Genomic DNA, 19,290 nt, shown 5'->3' on the forward strand with positions numbered 1-19,290 from the left:
GTGGATTGCTCCAGGTCCCACCTGATGGGGTTGAGAGCATGAGGGCCCAGGGGCACGCATCCTGAATGGTGGTCCACACGATGGAACCCCCCTGAGGCCCTCTTTGCTTTCTTCTCACAAAGCTTTAAAATGTCCTTTGCTGAGGCTGCTTTAAACCCAGATTGCTCTCCCCTTGCTTCAGTATTAAATGCTTATTTCTATAAAGAGGGAAGCACTTAAGGAATCCACTCAGTGGAGTTAATCAGTTGTTTAGACTGCAAGATTTAATTTTTAATAAGACTGTTTGTTTGCTTATTTATTTATTTGGTATGGCTGCCCATCTTACATTTGTGACTCTGGGTGGCTCACATAACTAAAACAACTACAAAAACCCATGAACAGAATACAAATAAAACGATGAGAACAAATAAAGCTGTTAAGAACTGATTTAAAACCATAAAATAAAGATAAAGTCTTTTGAGGCTCTTACTTCACAACGGTCTGGTTTACCTGATTGGTTTCGATATTTTCAGATAGTAGTATAGTACTAAAAGAGTTGCAGAACCAAGGGGGAATATTGAGAGACCTGGTTGAATTTGAAAATCTTATAACAGAAAATTCAGAACATTATCTCTAAATTGCTGGTGAAATACAGTTCAGAACCTAATAAGTCAAAAACTGCATGATTAAATTTGAATGCAGTAATAGAGATGCAACACTGGGAACTTCAGTGGAAGAAGAACATTACCTTTTTTCTGAATATTATACCTAGAGAAAATTGGTATAAAATGTTGGTATAAAATTGGTATAAAACATCGTTGATACTGTTTCTTGTTCAGTTTCATTTATGTGCCATCTAATACATCCAGAAGAAAAGGAAAGATGGGATATACATGAAATAAATTGTATTAAATAATATCTCTGAAGTCATTGAATGGTGAGGAAAGCGCTTTAAACGGAATCTCAAATCCACATCACACCCTGGGATTCAGCAGGCTGAAATCTTCATTTTTTTTTAAACAGCCCAAAGTCCCCTTGCCTCCCAGCTCTGGAAGCAGCCCTTTCTCCCCAGAGCCTCCCTGTTCAGGAACACAGGACTGCGCTTGAAGAATATCTGGAAGCTGAATCGGTCCAGAATGTGGTGGCGCAAGCAATTGTGGACATATCTTGAGATGCCCATGTTATATCTTTGCTTTGCAAGCTGCGCTGGCTTCCACTTAGCTTCCTAGTACAATTCAAGGTGCTGGTGGTTACCTACATAGTTCTGTATGGAGGAGGCCAGGGCATGTGAGGGACTGTCTCTCTCCAGTTACTTCTTCCCATCCCATCAGCCCAGGCAGGAAGGGTGAGCTCCGGGTCTTATCAACTGGGGGATGCCATCTAGTGGGACAGGAAGTTTGTCTTTTCTGTTGTGGCACCTGCCCTTTGCAAGGTTGGCCCCAGTCCCGCTGGCCTTTTGGAAAAGTCTTACTTTCTGGCTGTTTTCCTGGGCTCGGGAGTCAGGAGATTGGTTGAGCCCATATTGGCACTATGAGCACCATGGTTTCCTTGGTGGCCATTTAATGACGGTGGTGGTTTGGTTTGGTTTGGTTTTGTGTTTCTCCTTATTTATTGCATTCTTTTTATTTTTGTTAGCAGCCTAAAGTTGCATTTAGTGACATGGATGGCCATATAAATTTATGTTAAATAAATAAATAAATAAATAACTAAATAAATAAACGAGAAGTGGGTATTTCCCCTCTGCTTTCTGCTTTCCTTGAACTTCCCTCCGTTTCTTGGATAAACACACACGGAGTTTTCTTCCAGGACCAGCTGACTTGATCCCCAGACATATCCTTTCTTTCACCAAGCTTTGTATCATTAGGACTCTTACAATATGACCACAGTCTGCAAATCAAGCAAGAGAGTGGACTTTGAAAGGTTTTGGAGATGTGACAGGTTTGAGAACTGTTGCACAGAGGTAGACCTATAAAACCCCCAAAGTGTCCTCCACTCAGTGCCCTTTAGCCCTTGGGTGGGATTTTGCAGGGGCTTTATTGGCAGTTAGATCAAAGGTCTGTCCACTCACTTGGCCCTTCAGGTCACCCTGTTCCAGAAACTGGGGCCCATAACTTTGAGAATTGTCGGTTTGAGCCCACAAATGTCCGGTTTGAGCCAGATCGTTTTATATTTCTTTAATTTGAACTTTCTCTCCCCCAGTGACCTCTTCAGGCCACCAGGCAGATGGGAAAGATGCAGCCCCACCAGACAACACTTTCAAACTCCAGGAGTCCCGCAGCAGCCATCCCACAGGTAGGTGGGTCTTGCTGGCACCTGCACTAGAGTTCTTTAGATGGGAAAAGACATTCAACCCCCTGCCCAGGGAAGAAATCCTCAGGCTATCCCAGACAAGCAACTCTCCAACCTTGGCTAGAAAACCTCCAGGAGGCAGGTTACCCTACCCTAACCCTACCCTCAGGAGCTTTAGAGAGTAAACCCACATCTTCTTCCCTGTGACAGTGCTTCAGGTATTGGAAGACTGCTATCATGTCTCCCCTTAGCCATCTCTTCTACCCAGTTCTTTCATGGGATTTAGTCTCCAAAACCCTCACCCCCTTTGTTGCTCTTCTCTGCACTCTTTCCATCTCCTGCTTATGAGACTCCAAAGATATTTGGTTGGCCTCTGAGAAACTGAATGCTAGATTAAGATGGGTCTTGTCATCTTCTCTAGCTGCTTAAGGCGGGGTGGATGGCTTGACAGAAATACCAGTTGATAGACCTGGGGGGAGAGGGACTGAAAGAGAACTTCAAATATCGTGAAACTAGGCAGGCTTATACCTATGAAATCGGGAGTACCATTCCTGGCCAGTACCATTGTTGCACAGACACTATGGGGAGAAATATTATTAAAGAGCTTTTCGGGCGAGATTGGATGGGAGGATGGAGAAGAATAAGTTGATGTGGGCAAATGCAATTTCTGGGAGGGAAACAGGATCCTTTTGGAATCAGGTGGACCAGAAATAATGCCTCAAATGCTTTTCATAGAATCATTGAATCCTAACATTGGGAGGGACCTAAGAGGCCATCTAGTCCCCTGCTCAGTGCAGGATCCATTGAGGCATGGTTACTCAGCCTCTGTTTGAAGACCTCTGCTGCAGGATAACATGCTACTTCATGAGGCTCTTACAATCAGAAAATGCTTCTTAGTAGCTAACCTGAATTAAATTCCCTGTGTTTTCAGTGGTTCTGGTCTTGCCCTCTGGGGCAACAAAGTCCAACCCCAATCCCTCCTCTACAAGTGTGTGTGGTGATCAGGCCAAAAGAGGCAGCTGGGCCAGTGCAGCTGTGACAGGGAGCCAGATCTCCCAGTAAGCACCCTGTGTGCAGCCAGCTTTCCACTGAAGGTAGAAGATGCTCCATTGGTATCCTTTCCACCCTTTGCAAGAGAAAGTCCCCATTGTGGGAGTCACAGTGAAGAGTGTGGGAAGAACCTCAGAGCAGCGGGGAGCAGAGGGCTAATTCAGGGTTCTTGTGTGATTCACTGTAGCCCCATAAAACCACTGGAAGACCAAGATGCCATCCCTTCCTGCCCACCTGGCTTCTGGCAGGAATATTAGGCATATCCCTTCCCGGATTGGCACCCAAGCCTGTACTGCTATCTTGGTATAAGCCTCAGCACAGATCCTCAGAGAGATGGATAAGATCTTGCAGTGGGGGAGAAATTTGGCTGTGTTTGCCCTTTCCTTTCCTTTAAAAGGGAGCTGAAATTCCTGAACACCAACAGGACAGGGTGGTGATCCAGCTAGCATTCACTCACCAGAGAGAAACAGGCAGGAGAAGAACGCACTGATCTGTATCACTCAGCACAGGGACATCAGTGCTGCGTGCTCCCATAATATTGCCATTGCAGCTTATTGGCTGTCTTTGGAAAAATGCACGACAAAGCCACTGTCCCACCACCAAGCGGGGTTGTGATGAGAGAAAACTGGAGCTTCTAGGGTGTGTGAACAGGGCAGCAGGGAGGGCCACTGATTGACATCTTGTTGGCATCCATCAATCGGGCTTCACATGTCCCCTGATTTGTTTTTAATTACATTCCTTGGTAAGCAGGGTGGTGGGGTGCTTCAAAGTAAAGCGCTATCCTCTAGTAACATGGGCCCCTACCTTCCTGTACATACACACATGTATGGTTAAATGGATGCAGAATTTAAGCAGCACAACTGATATGCAAGTGGAAGATAAATATCAAATTTACTGCAATTATTACACTCAGAGAAAACAGTACAGTTTTTAGGTATAATACTCTGTTGCTCATTGCTAAAAAAAGCAATTCATATTCAAAAATGGAAATGCAGTATTCAAAATGCAATACTTAGGATGGAACATTTTTCCACATTTGGTGGGAATGTCATAAAGTTCAACCATTCTGGAAGACAATTCACCATAGAATGAAATAAATCTTACATACTGACTCTTTTTTGTGCTAAGCATTCCTAACCCTTACATTCCTATAAAGCATAGGAGTTTGCTCTGTATATGATAACAATTTCCATAAATTTCTACTTTATGCTTTTGACTGGAAATTACATATACTTCTTTCTTGAGAAAAATGGCAGGCTAAGCAGTAGAAGTATGCATGAATATCAAAAATAACTTCATATTTAAAAAACAAACCTGATAAAGTAATTTAAACTGGAAACCATTTATGGGCTATAATTCTGCACAGGGTCTTGTACCAGAGAGCCAAGTTTGGGCTTCTCTCGATGTAATGCTTTAAAATATTAGATCTTGTCTGATACGCTATAAGGATAGGCCTTTTTTGTTATTAGATAGAAACTCCTCTTAATCGTGTATTCTGACGAATGATCCTTAACGTATTGATTGGCTTTGCTAGCTATTATTTGATTTTAATGATTGCTAAAATTGATATAAGATTATCTTTATATGCAGTACTAATTTAATGTTACTTTGAGTTTTACACAATGTGTAAATCTCTTTTTTTCCGGTGGCACTTCTAAATATCTATTAAAATCAAATAAAAATAAAAGCAAAGAGGCCTCCACGGCACAGGGTGGGCGCACGCAGCCCAGAGCGTCCCCCGGAAGCACGTCTGCCTGCCTGTGTGCAATAGGAGTGGAGTGCCCCCCAGGCTAGGGGCTGCATCAGGAAGCTAGGAAGGAGGCCGCGCCGAAGCCGGGCTCCTGAGAAGAGACGCCCGTTCCGCAAGTGGCCTGTAATGTTCCTGAGGTCCGTGGAGCCCCCCGCCCATCCTCACGCCGAAGAGCTAAAGGGGAACTGGGATGTCCCCATCAGGCTTCCGGCATCTTGGGTGTAGCCAGTCCTGGAAGGGCTTGAGGAATGGCCTTCCCGGTGGGCTCAGGATCTGGCGGGAAGGTGGCTGCTTGCAAGCCAGGCCAGGATGCAGCCCTCAGGCGCTGGTGACATCCCACCTGCCATGAATTGTCCTCCCGCTGAGCTGGAGCTGCCCTGTGCCAGGCAACGGCAGGTTCTGCAGCTGTGGAAGGAAGAACGTCCTTTCAGCTGGGCCTGAATCCCCACGGAATCATGTGGTGATATTGCAGGAGCGGGAGAAGGTGCTTTCTGCCCTGCTTTCTGCCCAGGCCTTTCCTTCTCCCGAGCTGCCTTCCCCCCCAAGCTAAAAAGCCATCCTCACCCATGCACTCCTCCTGCCTAGTCCGCTGGGCTGGCCTTTTCCACCCTTCTCCGGCTCCACGGTGCTCTTCTGAAGACATGTTCAGATCTGTGCACAGTGCTGTAATTAGTTAGAGCCAGTCACACCCTGGATTTCTCCAAGGGCATGACTATCCCGGCAGCCGGGACTCCTGAGATGAAATTCGGCTCTTTTTCGCGGGCGCCGCATTGTGGGCAAACGTTTTGGCTGAGCCCCTCCACCAGGGACCTCAGACCTCTTTCCTGCAGAGCCATTGGCAGCTCAGACCCCCTTGGTTTCTATAGAACTTTAAACCACTGCCCTTACTTTACTGGATCTGCATTTGCTATGTTAAGGTCCATTCGTGCAGCTAAGAGATCCTTCTGCAGATCCTCACAATAACATTTTAATTCTACCACCCAAAAGTTGATGCCATCAACAATTCTGGGACCTTCATGTCTAAGCTCTAACTCCAGGTCATTCATAAAGAAATAAGAGATGCCAAGTTTGATCCCTACCTTACACAGTTAGGGATGGGAATGTGGCGGACAGCTTTCAACTTCTTGCTTGACCATTGAACCAGCTGGTGTCTTTGGCAAAGCATTCTCCCTCAGCTCAGTTGTCTACCTCCCTGACCTACTAGAAGGAAGTACAATATAAGCTTAATGAATTATGAATTAAATCTCTTCAATATGCACATAGTTCGTTTAATCCCACTCCCTGGCTGGGTTCACACAACATTTTTAACTGGTTACTGAATTGACATATTTTGGGGTTTGCACAATACATTGAGCCATAAATTAAGCATGTGGGCATGTGCACAACATGCCAAGCTACAGAAAAAGCTAACCGAAGTTAAAACTAACCAAGCTACCATATTGTGCAAACAAAGGCCCTGGATGCATAACTGATCTAGTTAACTGTGGGATACAAACTCAGCCTCTGCATGCTGTATTTTAAAGCATATTTACTGATTTATTGTTATAAACATTTCATTTCCATTGATCAATTTTTTAGCATATTTTTCTTCATGAAAATGTATATTTAATATTGAAGTCAGAGGAGATAGGCCTGGATTAGGGTTAGAACTAAAGTCCTTTTTTGTATTTATCTCATATTTTTAATAAGTTGCTCTTAACAGGGTGATTTCTCATACTTACAGCCTTTTTTTTCATCTCAGTCCAAAGCTATTCATGTGAGTCCTGCTCCTTCCAAAGATGTCATCTACATAGGGTGCTACAATCCAGCCTGGGATCCAGGTCAAACTGCTGGCTTGATGGTGTGATTTCAGATTTGGTGCAACCAATTCCCCTCTTTCTTTTATATCTTGTAAAATTTGAGGTTCAGTGCTCAGTCATTTATTTAACCAGATGAAAATGCTTAAAGTGCTTTCCCGCTCATTCAGCAACTTTTCATCAAAGCTCTTTGGGATCATTTTGAATAGAAAATTAGCTCCTGGAAGACCATTCATTTTTTACTATCAATATTTTTCTCAACCAAGATAATCTCAGCTACTTCTATCTATGAATGCCACCATTAGGCTCTCCTAAATCTGCAAATAATTATTTTTGAATAAATCTGTATTACTTCTAGTTAAGTAAATTTAATAATTTTAACATTAGTATTGATCCCTGTTGTTTGTCTTAAACATTGTTGATCCTCTTTGGATAAATTCCATGTGATCATTTGTGTCTTGTCGATCCAATATCCTGATACCTTATTATATTGTGGTGTATGTCCATTATTGACTTTGGCGAATTCCTTGGATCAGTAACTGTAAATACAGTTGTAACTTAGGTTCTTGACTTGCCATTTTGATTCTGAAACATTTAGTATTCTGCCAGACCTTCCTTGGTAATGGTTCTAATAAACAAAGAGGGTGAAAGAGAGCAGTTTTTATCTTGTCTCTGTTAAGATAAAACTTGTTTTTGATAAATTCCATTTACTTTACCAAACCTTTGTTGTTTGCTCTTCACCATCAAAAGCATAAAAGACCATTCAATATTATCAAAAGGTTTTTCCACATCAGGAAAAAAAATCATCCAAGCCTTTTTGTTTTTTTGAATGATTTTGTCAACAGCACTCAAAATATTCTCTTTGGAACAAATCCCATTAGAGCAGAATTCTGCCAGGAGATTATTTAGTCTTCCTGCCAGAAAAGTTTATAACCAGCATTCAATAAAGAGATAGCTCTGGATGACTCTGGACTCTTTCTGAAACTTGGTACCTTTTGGATTGATTGAGTGATTGAGTGATTGATTGATTGATTATGCACCATCAAGTTGGTGTCGACTACCTACCACATAATTGAGTGAAATTCTTAACAAACTATTGTCATCTCATCTGCAGTTGAGACATACTTCTTGCCATCCCAGATTGAGGTAACAATTCTTTTCTCAATTGATAAGCTAATAATTTCTCTGGTTTGTTACTTTTTTTCAAATTATCTCTATTTGACAAAATTGATCTTCTTGTAGTTCTCCTTTGCTTCCAGAACTGTTTACAAATCTCCTTAAATTTTTGTAACATGTCCAGCATGGGGTTCTGCTTGCACCTCAGTTCGGGTTGTTTCAAAGAACTTGTCAATATATCTTTCTGGTTTTGTATGTCTTTCTGTTTGAAGTTATAAGAATGAATGGTCCTCTCATAAAGGCTTTGCTAGATCCCCATACTGTGAATAAAGAAACATCAGGTGTCAAGTTAGGCATGAAAGAAACTCATTCAGTATCATTTTGCAGCAAAAATAAATTTTTCAGCCTCCGGCTTTTCCAACCAATTGTTCTTCTCCCTAGGCTCACCGTTGTTGGACTGTGCTCTGCACAGGGCAAAGGAGCAATTTCCACTTCCACACATTTAGGTAGTGATGAGTTCTTAAGTATGTTTAAGAATAAGTATGTTCTTTTTCCAGTGGGTGTTTATATCTCCACACATCTACAAGAGAAAGTAATAACATGTCATCTTCAACATTTTGGCAGTTTACCAGACGTCCTAATTTATCACAAATTAGAGAAAAGACCATGTTCATATTTTAGCCAACTGCAGTGCCTGGTGGCACTTGTCCTCTTACCCCATGACTCTTCTGGAGCCTTGCAGAAGAGGGTGGGAGCAGCCAAATATTCAGCAGCCTTTAGAGCAGTCCTGCCCCCACTCCTGTTGTGTCCCCAAGAGGGTGAGCAAGACAAGATGGGTTCCTTTTCAGCAAGGATGGCTCCTTGGGCTCAGCTTCCTGTCAAGATCTCAGGAGGTGATAGTACTGCTCTACATTCACTGGTCAGGCCACACGTGGAATACTGTGTGGTCACTACAATACGAGAAGACCATTGAGGAACTGGAAAGAAGGCAGAGATGAGTGATGAAGATGGCGAGGGGCCTGGAGGCTAAATCCCCTGAAGGGTAGTTAAAGGAACTTGGTCATGTTCAGTCTAGAGAGCCACAGGGAGACATGGTAGCAGCCTTTCAAGACTTGAGGGGCTGTCACAGGGAAGAGGTGTGGAGGAAACGTCAAGAGCCAACAGGTGCCAGGTGGTTTCACAGAAGGAGGTCTAGGAGATGAGGAGGACTTTCCTGACGGGAGGGCTCTTCAGCGGTGCAGCAGCCTGCCTTCCAGATAGGTGGGAGCTCCATCGCTGGAGGTCTTCAAGCAAGGGTTGGCAGCCGCCTGTCTGGAGTGCTCTGAAGACTCCCGCCCTGGGCAGGGGGCTGGACTAGAAGGCCTCTAAGGTCCCAACCCCATGATTCCATGCTCTCCTCCTCCCCCCCCTTCTTTTTCTTCTGCTCTTTCCGTCCAATGCATATTGCAATCTTTAGACTAACAACCAGCCTAGGAATCATAGAGGTATTGTTATAGTATGTGGGAAGTTCTAAGCAAGGTGGTTTTGTTATTACTATCTGGAATGGGTTTAAGCTAATCCTAAACTATAACTTGTTTTACTCCCCATCCCCTCCATTTTTAAACCTATTTTAAACATTATTTTCCAGCCCTTAGGAAAATATGCTTATTGTAAAGAGGTTGTACATTTTTCCTATAAGATCCACTTGATTTATTTTAGAAAATCAGTCTAGAATAAAGCAAAACAAAGGAGTAACAACAGTCCCTGTACATAACAATGTTTCTGGAAATTAGTGGCTGGGAAGACCAACATAAAAGGTCTTTTTAAGAGATACCTGAAAGGCCAGCATTGGTGCCCTTCTCCTGGTGCAGAGCAGAGGAAGGGTATTCCTGGTGCATTGTAGATGTTATATCCCAACTGTAAAACTGGCCCCACTTAACAAAACCCATCCAGGAGGACACTGGATCAAGTCGACCAGGTTGTAATTGAGACTAGAGTGGATCCACAACATCAGTATCACCTAAGAATGCATGGAGTTGGATCTCTGAATTCCCTGCCCATAAAAGGGGGTTTGATTTTGGGCAACTGTAACTGTAACCTTTGAAGGCTTTTTCAGGACCAGACTACCTGGTCACCTCACATCTGAGTCCAGTAAGAGTCCTCCGGTGAAGATCATCTGGACCTGAGTGCTGACTTTCAGGTGGGCCATCCAGCCTCTGGCCTAGCTAAAGCACTGCCATACCGAAAGCTCTTTCGAACATAAGCTGGTGACCGTGATCCTTCATTGATGCCAGTTCACCCTTCCCAATCTTTTATAGAGAGCTTGTGCGTTCTGCTTGGCAGCTACGCCTTCACAAGAGAAATGAGGACCGGGAAGGCCTTCGGAATCTCCTTTTATAGCCCTCTGCTCTCTTTTCTGCTCAGAGCTGAGTTGTGAAGCAAAGGCTGCACTCACTTTGCAGTGCGCCTTCCGTCGGATTCTGGCGCGCCGGGAGAAAAAGAGGCGATTGAAGGAGCAGCAAGAATACAATGAATTAATGGATCGCCTCCAAAGAGAGGTGAGGGGCTGGACGACTTTGAAAACAGCAGGGGGGGCAATTATGTGGCTGATGACATAATAAGATGGGCTGAGCCTCAGTAATCCTTGCTTTTTAGGGTAGTAGTTGTGTTTTGGAATTGTTAAAACCAGAGGAGAGGATCAATAAAGAATGTTATTCCCTCTCCACGTTTGGGCCTCACTGCTGGCATCCTCAGACCCTTACTGTGAAGGCATTTCCCTGCCGGGACAACATGGGGGTCTTCGCTGGGCTGTTTATGTTGCAGGCTTTCGTTGCTCTAGTGAAAAGGGAGCAGGAAGAAGCTGAGCGGGAGCGAAAGAAAGAAGAGGAAGAAAAGAGGAAGCAGAGAGAGGAGCAGCAGAGGAGAAAACGGATGCTGGAGGCAGCTTTTGAAGGAGATGTGGAGGAGATGAAGGCAGTTCTGAAAGAGGTGAAGAGAGTGCGCTGGCGGTCCCTCTGTAGGGCGCTTCTCCCTAACCAGCACCAGGCTGGAAAACAGAACTTCTTTGCTGAAAGGAAGCCCAAGAAAGGCCATGGAGCTCTTAGGACCTCTTCTCTCCCCTTCTTGTCACGCTGGTGCTGGTAGTCTCTGACCGCATTGACACAAGGCCTTTAAACAGGCTGGCTGCAAACCCAGCAGCTGCAGGTGTGTCACATGCCACACTCGGTTAGCGTTCAGTTTGGATGGCTTTTCTGTGGCTTAGTGGGTTGCGCAAACCAACTAACTATTTGGTTAGTTTGTGACTCGGAGCACTGTGCCAAGGAAGAGAATCGGCTAATGTGGTAACCCGGTTCAGCATATTGTGCAATGGCAGCCCTCTCCTCTCCCTTCACGTGAGACACCCTGCCCACGATATGTGTTCTTCCAGCTCCCTGGAAACAGGGCTCATCAATCTGAAGCAGTCCATAGGTGAAAAGAGCGGCCCTGGGCTTCTTCTGGCTGGAGATGCTGCCAGACCCTCTACGGGCAGCCATCATCCAATTCCCCGAGAGCAGCAGTATTTAAAGTTCTGGAGGTGAAATGGGGCTAGAAGGACAAAATTATGGCCTCGGGGGAGTAATGGTACAAAGGTACAAGCGGATGGGTTCGTTGTCTTTGGCAAAACAGTTGTTCCTTACTCATCTTCAAGCTTTACCACTTAAGTCAGGAATGAGCAGATGTTTGCCCTGGCTGTGGGGACTACGTCTCTCTGGGAGCCACCCACCCATGTCTGTGAGCCCTTGCTGCTGAGAAGAAAGGGCCACCCACCCATCACTGTCTGTGCTCACTTGCGGATCATGGGAGCGGGGGAAGGAAAGGCTTTAATTTCTCCTTCCCCCTCAGCAGTCTGAATTGCATTTGAATCCCCTCGTCTGTTTTTGTCATACTGTCAAGCTGTGTGGCCTTGGAATATGTCCCGTGGGCCTCAGAGAGTGGTACTGAAGTACCTAATTTTTTCCCCCCCAAAATGGAAGGAGGAATTTAAATGTTACTATGCTATGACAACCCAGAAACCGAGATCCAGAACGCCGCACTGATGCATAGGGAGGCCTTTCCTCAGCCAGAGCCATAGGGCACTGGAGCGCCTCTTCCCAAAAGCATGTCCCGTGAACTTCCCTAGCAGAAGTGGCTTGGCTGAGCTCTGGCTGAAGTCCAGAGAGACAGCTGGGAGGGAGAGGACATCTACCTTCTGCCCACTCCCTAAATAGCTCAACTTAAGATTGAAGCATGTTCAACATTATACTAATTGCATATTGTATAATCCCAGACTTACTCATAAATTCTAGCATAGAAGATCTACTCTCGTTTATGTGGAGCTCGTGATAAGTCATAGTTTTAAGGAACAGCAGGATGGTTAGGTCTTAGGGTAGACTTTGACAGCCAGATAAGGTCATTAACTTGTGTACTTGGAATCTGAAAACTGTCTTTTAAATATTAAGAAACCTGGCATGTTTCAACTGTGCCTCATCTTCTCATCCTCATCCCTCATGTGTGGAATTTCCTTGGCAAGGCAATAGTCCCACCAGTGCCCTCAGCTCACTGGCCCCAGAATCCTCCAGCCATGGTGGGCAGGGGACTTGCTTGCCCATGCTCACTGGGTGCAAAGGGTCTTGGAGCGCTGGGCACTCTGGGTGACAGGAGGTGGGGAGTGAGCATTCCCAAAACAAAGGAGCTTTGATCCTACTGCATAGCTGTGCATTTCCATAAACACTAGAGAGAGGTTTAGAAGGGGCTGGCAGGAGACCGGGTGCAGCATGCTGTCAAATAGGGCCAAAACTCAACTTGCCTTGTTCTGCCTCATAAGGCAGAATTGCCAGTCCTCTCTTCCTGGACAACCCCAACCAACTTGATCTTTCAAGGTGGCAGATCTGGATACCAAGAATGGTGTGGGAACAGATGAGAACGGGAAGGTTGTCCGGCTCCAGCATCACCTCAACATGGTGGACTGCACAGACGCCAATGGCAACACGCCCCTCTCTGAGGCCTCTGGAGGGGGCCATCCCGAAGCCATCCGGATGCTGATAGAAAATGGAGGCAATCCCAACAGCAGGGTGAGAAGCTGCTAGGGCAAGGGAGGTGCCTGGGGGTCTGCAGCAGCTCTGGTTGGGTTGCAGCCCACCAGGGGCTGATGCATCTGCCTCCACTGGCCTGTGGAACTGCTGATCAGGTGGTCTGTGAGATCAGCTCCAGAGAAGGCACTTGGCTGTGCGGTGGGTGAGAGGAGAGGCTGCGGTCAGGAAAAGTCTGGTTTAGAAGAGGGGATCAAAGGAATGATGGTAGGAATCTGTCAATGCTTGCCGATAGCCAGTGGGACTTAAACCTGTGCATCCAGGGCAGCAGTTGGCTTGGTTGCCCAAAGTGCACAGCCATCCTGGCTTCTCCGCCTCTTCCCACGAGGACAAGGAGCCAGCTTTGTGCATCACAAACAAAGCAGATCTGTGCCGTGCTGTTGGTCCTCTCTGTGCTGTCCTTGCATTTTGGATCCTAATGTGGACGCACGCACACACACACACACACAATTCCAGGTAAGATCCTCCCTAACTTAATTGGATGATTGTGGGAAGAGATCACCAAACTAGGTAGCCCTTGATCTGTTCCATCATGCCTTTCCTATGGTCCTAAATTATGTTTCCTCAACTTTCAGCTACTTGATTTATCACATCAAGCAGGAAGGATGTGTGCAATTGGGCCACTGAGGAACTTTAACCCTCTTTATGAGAAGACATGGTCTGAAACCACTCCTGAAAAAAAAAATATTTGACCCAGAAGTTTTGAATAACCACGGATCAACAGCTAAACTTCCATTCCCGGGCAAATTCTTTAAGTGGGAGAAAGCTGACCCAATCCAGATATTCTTAGACACATTTCAAGGGCTTTCTAGATCCATTTCAGCTGGACCTTTGGCCTGGTGCTCGGGTGAACACTGCCTTGGCTAATGCATGGGAGGGAAGTCCAGGAAGTGCCTCATCTGCCATGGTCTCCTACTAGAACATTTCCAGAACTGGATGCAGATGGTTCACTCTCTACACACCTTCTTGGATGGGCACCCCCAAAAGTGATCCTTGGATTTTTTTGCATGTTGTTTAGTCGTTAAGTCGTGTCCGACTCTTCGTGACCCCATGAACCATATTGCGCCAGGCCTTCCTGTCCTTCACTGCCTCCCTGAGTTTGCTCAGTTTCATGCTCATTGCTTCAGTGATGCTATCTAACCATCTCATCCTCTGCCGTCCTCTTCTCCTTTTGCCTTCAATCTTTCCCAGCATCAGGGTCTTCTCCAAAGAGATCTCTCTTCGCATTAGGTGACCAAAATATCTGAGCTTGAGCTTCATTATCGATCCTTCCAATGAGCAATCAGGGTTGATTTCCTTTAAGATTGACTGGTTTGACCTCCTAGCAGTCCAGGGGACTCTCAAGAGTCTTCTCCAGCACCACAGTTCAAAGGCATCAATTCTTCGGCGCTCGGCCTTTTTTATGGTCCAGCTCTCACAGCCATACATTACTACTGGAAAAACCATAGCTTTGACTATGCGGATCTTTGTCGGCAAGGTGACGTCTCTGCTTTTTAATATGCTATCTAGGCTTGCCATAGCTTTCCTCCCAAGGAGCAAGCGTCTTTTAATTTCATGGCTGCAGTCTCCGTCTGCGGTGATCTTGGAGCCCAAATAAATGAAGTCTGTTACTGCTTCCATTTCTACCCCTTCTATTTGCCAGGAATTGATGGGTCCAGATGCCATGATCTTAGTTTTTTTAATGCTGAGTTTCAAGCCAGCTTTTGCACTCTCCTCTTTCACCCTCATCAAGAGGCTCTTTAGTTCTTCTTCACTTTCTGCCATTAGGGTGGTATCGTCCGCATATCTGAGGTTGTTGATGATTCTCCCTGCAATCTTAATTCCGGCTTGTGATTCTTCCAGCCTGGCATTTCTCATGATGTACTCTGCATATAGGTTAAATAAGCAGGGTGACAGTATACAGCCTTGTCATACACCTTTCCCTATTTTGAACCAATCGGTTGTTCCATGACCGGTTCTGACTGTTGCTTCTTGGCCCCCATACAGATTTCTCAGGAGACAGGTAAGGTGGTCTGGTACTCCCATCTCTTTAAGAATTTGCCACAATTTGTTGTGATCCACACAATCAAAGGCTTTTGCATAGTCAATGAAGCAGAAGTAGATATTTTTCTGGAACTCTCGTGCTTTCTCCATGATCCAGCGAATGTTGGCGATTTGATCTCTAGTTCCTCTGCCTCTTCGAAACCCAGCTTGTACATCCGGTAGTTCTCGGATCATGTATTGCTGAAGCCTAGCTTGTAGGATTTTGAGCATAACCTTGCTAGCATGTGAAATGAGTGAAATTGTGCGATAGTTTGAGCATTCTTTGGCGTTGCCCTTCTTTGGAATTGGAACATAAACTGACCTTTTCCAATCCCGTGCCCACTGTTGCGTTTTCCAAACTTGCTGGCATATTGAGTGCAGCACTTTAACACCATCAACTTTTAGTATTTTAAATAACTCAGCTGGAATACTGTCATCTCCACTAGCCTTGTTGTTAGCAATGCTTCCTAAGGCCCACTTGACTTCACTCTCTAGGATGTCTGGCTCAAGGTCAGTGACCACACCAGCGTGGACATCAGGGACATTAAGATCTTTCTTGTATAGTTCTTCTGTATATTCTTGCCACCTCTTCTTAATCTCTTCTGCTTCTGTTAGGTCCCTGCCTTTTTTGTCCTTTATCATGCCCATCTTTGCACTAAACGTTCCTTTCATATCTCCAATTTTCTTGTAGAGATCTCTAGTCTTCCCCATTCTATTGTTTTCCTCGATTTCTTTGCGTTGTTCATTTAAGAAGGCCTTCTTATCTCTCCTTGCTATTCTCTGGAAATCTGCATTCAGTTGCTTATATCTTTCCCTTTCACCCTTGCTTTTCGCATTCCTTCTTTCCACAGCTATTTGTAAAGCCTCATCAGACAGCCATTTTGCTTTCTTGCATTTCTTTTTCTTTGGGATGGTTTTAGTTGCTGCCTCCTGTACAATGTTACGGACCTCCGTCCATAGTTCTTCAGGCACTCTGTCTACCAAATCTAATCCTCTAAATCTATTCATCACCTTCACTGTGTACTCACAAGGAATATGATCTAAGTCATACCTGAGTGGTCTAGTGGTTTTCCCTACATTCTTCAATTTAAGCCTAAATTTTGCAGTAAGAAGCTCATGATCTGAGCCACAGTCAGCTCCTGGTCTTGTTTTTGCTGTCTGTATAGAGCTTCTCCATCTTTGGCTGCAAAGTATATAATCAATCTGGTTTCGGTATTGACCATCTGGTGATGTCCATGTGTAGAGTCGTCTCTTGTGTTGTTGGAAAAGAGTGTTTGCTATGACTAGCTTGTTCTCTTGACAGAACTCTATTAGCCTTTGCCCTGCTTCATTTTGTACTCCAAGGCCAAACTTGCCTGTTATTTCGATTACTCCTTGACTTCCCACTTTAGCATTCCAATCCCCTATGATGAAAAGGACATCTTTTTTTGGTGCTAGTTCTAGAAGGTGTTGTAGGTCTTCATAGAAGCGGTCAACTTCAGCTTCTTCAGCATCAGTGGTTGGGACATAGACTTGGATGATTGTGATATTGAATGGCTTGCCTTGGATACGCACTGAGATCATTCTGTCGTTTTTGAGGTTGTACCCCATTACTGCCTTTCCCACTCTCTTATTGACTATGAATGCAACTCCATTTCTTCTAAGGGTTTCTTGTCCACAGTAGTAGATATTGTAAGGTTTGCCCCGTTCGACAGAGAAACTCCCGTGACACGTGTGGTTCACAAAAGAGGTTTACTCATGCGTAACATTCCAATTCCAAAGAAGGGCAACGCCAAAGAAGGGCAACGCCAAAGAATGCTCAAACTATCGCACAATTGCACTCATTTCACATGCTAGCAAGGTTATGCTCAAAATCCTACAAGCTAGGCTTCAGCAATACATGAACCGAGAACTACCAGATGTACAAGCTGGGTTTCGAAGAGGCAAAGGAACTAGAGATCAAATCGCCAACTTTCGCTGGATCATGGAGAAAGCACGAGAGTTCCAGAAAAATATCTACTTCTGCTTCATTGACTATGCAAAAGCCTTTGATTGTGTGGATCACAACAAACTGTGGCAAATTCTTAAAGAGATGGGAGTACCAGACCACCTTACCTGTCTCCTGAGAAATCTGTATGCGGGCCAAGAAGCAACAGTCAGAACCGGTCATGGAACAACCGATTGGTTCAAAATAGGGAAAGGTGTACGACAAGGCTGTATACTGTCACCCTGCTTATTTAACCTATATGCAGAGTACATCATGAGAAATGCCAGGCTGGAAGAATCACAAGCCGGAATTAAGATTGCAGGGAGAATCATCAACAACCTCAGATATGCGGACGATACCACCCTAATGGCAGAAAGTGAAGAAGAACTAAAGAGCCTCTTGATGAGGGTGAAAGAGGAGAGTGCAAAAGCTGGCTTGAAACTCAACATTAAAAAAACTAAGATCATGGCATCTGGACCCATCAATTCCTGGCAAATAGAAGGGGTAGAAATGGAAGCAGTAACAGACTTCATTTATTTGGGCTCCAAGATCACCGCAGACGGAGACTGCAGCCATGAAATTAAAAGACGCTTGCTCCTTGGGAGGAAAGCTATAGCAAGCCTAGATAGCATATTAAAAAGCAGAGACGTCACCTTGCCGACAAAGATCCGCATAGTCAAAGCTATGGTTTTTCCAGTAGTAATGTATGGCTGTGAGAGCTGGACCATAAAAAAGGCCGAGCGCCGAAGAATTGATGCCTTTGAACTGTGGTGCTGGAGAAGACTCTTGAGAGTCCCCTGGACTGCTAGGAGGTCAAACCAGTCAATCTTAAAGGAAATCAACCCTGATTGCTCATTGGAAGGATCGATAATGAAGCTCAAGCTCAGATATTTTGGTCACCTAATGCGAAGAGAGATCTCTTTGGAGAAGACCCTGATGCTGGGAAAGATTGAAGGCAAAAGGAGAAGAGGACGGCAGAGGATGAGATGGTTAGATAGCATCACTGAAGCAATGAGCATGAAACTGAGCAAACTCAGGGAGGCAGTGAAGGACAGGAAGGCCTGGCGCAATATGGTTCATGGGGTCACGAAGAGTCGGACACGACTTAACGACTAAACAACAACAACATGCGTAACGTAGCAGTCACAAGCAAAGCCAGGACTGGCTTGGTACAATTGCATCACTCGTTATATTCCCCCCTTCCCGCGCTTTTTTCTGCCCTGCGATCGCGTTACCGCTGCAGATTATCGGCCCCCCAATAATCCCTCTTGATTGTTCATGATGGCAGGTTCGGTCAGGGTCCATTGTCCTTGATTGGCAGTCCCCTCCGGCTTGGGTTGGTCCCTCCCCGTTCCGTGCAAGCCCGCTGGTTCTGTGCTGTGCGGCGATCTTGTTTCGCTGCCTGCGTCCCCGTTCATTGTTGGCTTGCGCCGTTATCAGTGTATAGTTAAAGCTTCCGCTGCGGTTTTCCTGTTTGGCCGGGCGCAGGTGGCCCATTAATTAGCGGCGCTTTCAGTTCCTCTTTTCCTCGCTAGCTACCGCCGGTGGAGTTCGCGTGGTCTGGCTGCGAGCTTCCCCGAAGCCCCGTGCTGACCGAACCTGACAGATATAATGGTCACCCGAATTAAATTCACCCATTCCCGTCCATTTCAGTTCGCTGACTCCCAAGATGTTGATGTTCAACCTTGTCATCTCATGTTTGACCACATCCAGCTTGCCTTGGTTCATAGATCTTACATTCCAGGTACCCATACAATATTGTTCTTTACAGCATCGGACCTTCTTTTCGCTTCCAGATACATCCACAGCTGAACGTCCTTTCGGCTTTGGCCCAGCCGCTTCGCTCTTTCTGGAGCTACTCGGAATTGCCCTCCGCTCTTCCCCAGTAGCATATTGGACACCTTCCGACCTGAGGGGCTCGTCTTCCGGCGTCATATCTTTTAGCCTTTTAACATTGTCCATGGGGTTTTCTTGGCAAGGATACCGGAGTGGGTTGCCATTTCCTTCTCCAGTGGACCACATTCTGTCCGAACTCTCTGTCATGACCTGTCCGTCTTGGGTGGCCCTGCACGGCATAGCTCATGGCTTCACTGAGTTATTCAAGCCCCTTTGCCACGACAAGGCAGTGATCCATGAAGGGGTTTTTTTCATGACATTGCCACAATGCAATTCTATCCATCTCCCAATCTATTTTATTTGTATATGAGACAACTGAGTGAGGAAATAAAGCATACA

General features: G+C 45.3%; 1 protein-coding gene across 1 annotated transcript in view; it reads left to right on the forward strand.

Annotated features, from left to right (window-relative positions):
• Positions 1-19,290, forward strand: part of IQANK1 (IQ motif and ankyrin repeat containing 1) — a 31,906-nt gene that overhangs the window by 1,124 nt on the left and 11,492 nt on the right. Inside the window, exons 2-5 of the mRNA XM_088149276.1 lie at positions 2,191-2,271; positions 10,384-10,517; positions 10,783-10,947; positions 12,858-13,049. Of these exons, the coding sequence (XP_088005402.1) occupies positions 2,191-2,271; positions 10,384-10,517; positions 10,783-10,947; positions 12,858-13,049 (572 nt within the window). The remainder of the gene's footprint in view (positions 1-2,190; positions 2,272-10,383; positions 10,518-10,782; positions 10,948-12,857; positions 13,050-19,290) is intronic.

This window comes from Python bivittatus, unplaced genomic scaffold (assembly GCF_059951505.1).
Source record: "Python bivittatus isolate LINGU-HERP-01145 unplaced genomic scaffold, Pbiv_v1 ctg000590_np1212, whole genome shotgun sequence".
Lineage (NCBI taxonomy): Eukaryota > Metazoa > Chordata > Lepidosauria > Squamata > Pythonidae > Python > Python bivittatus.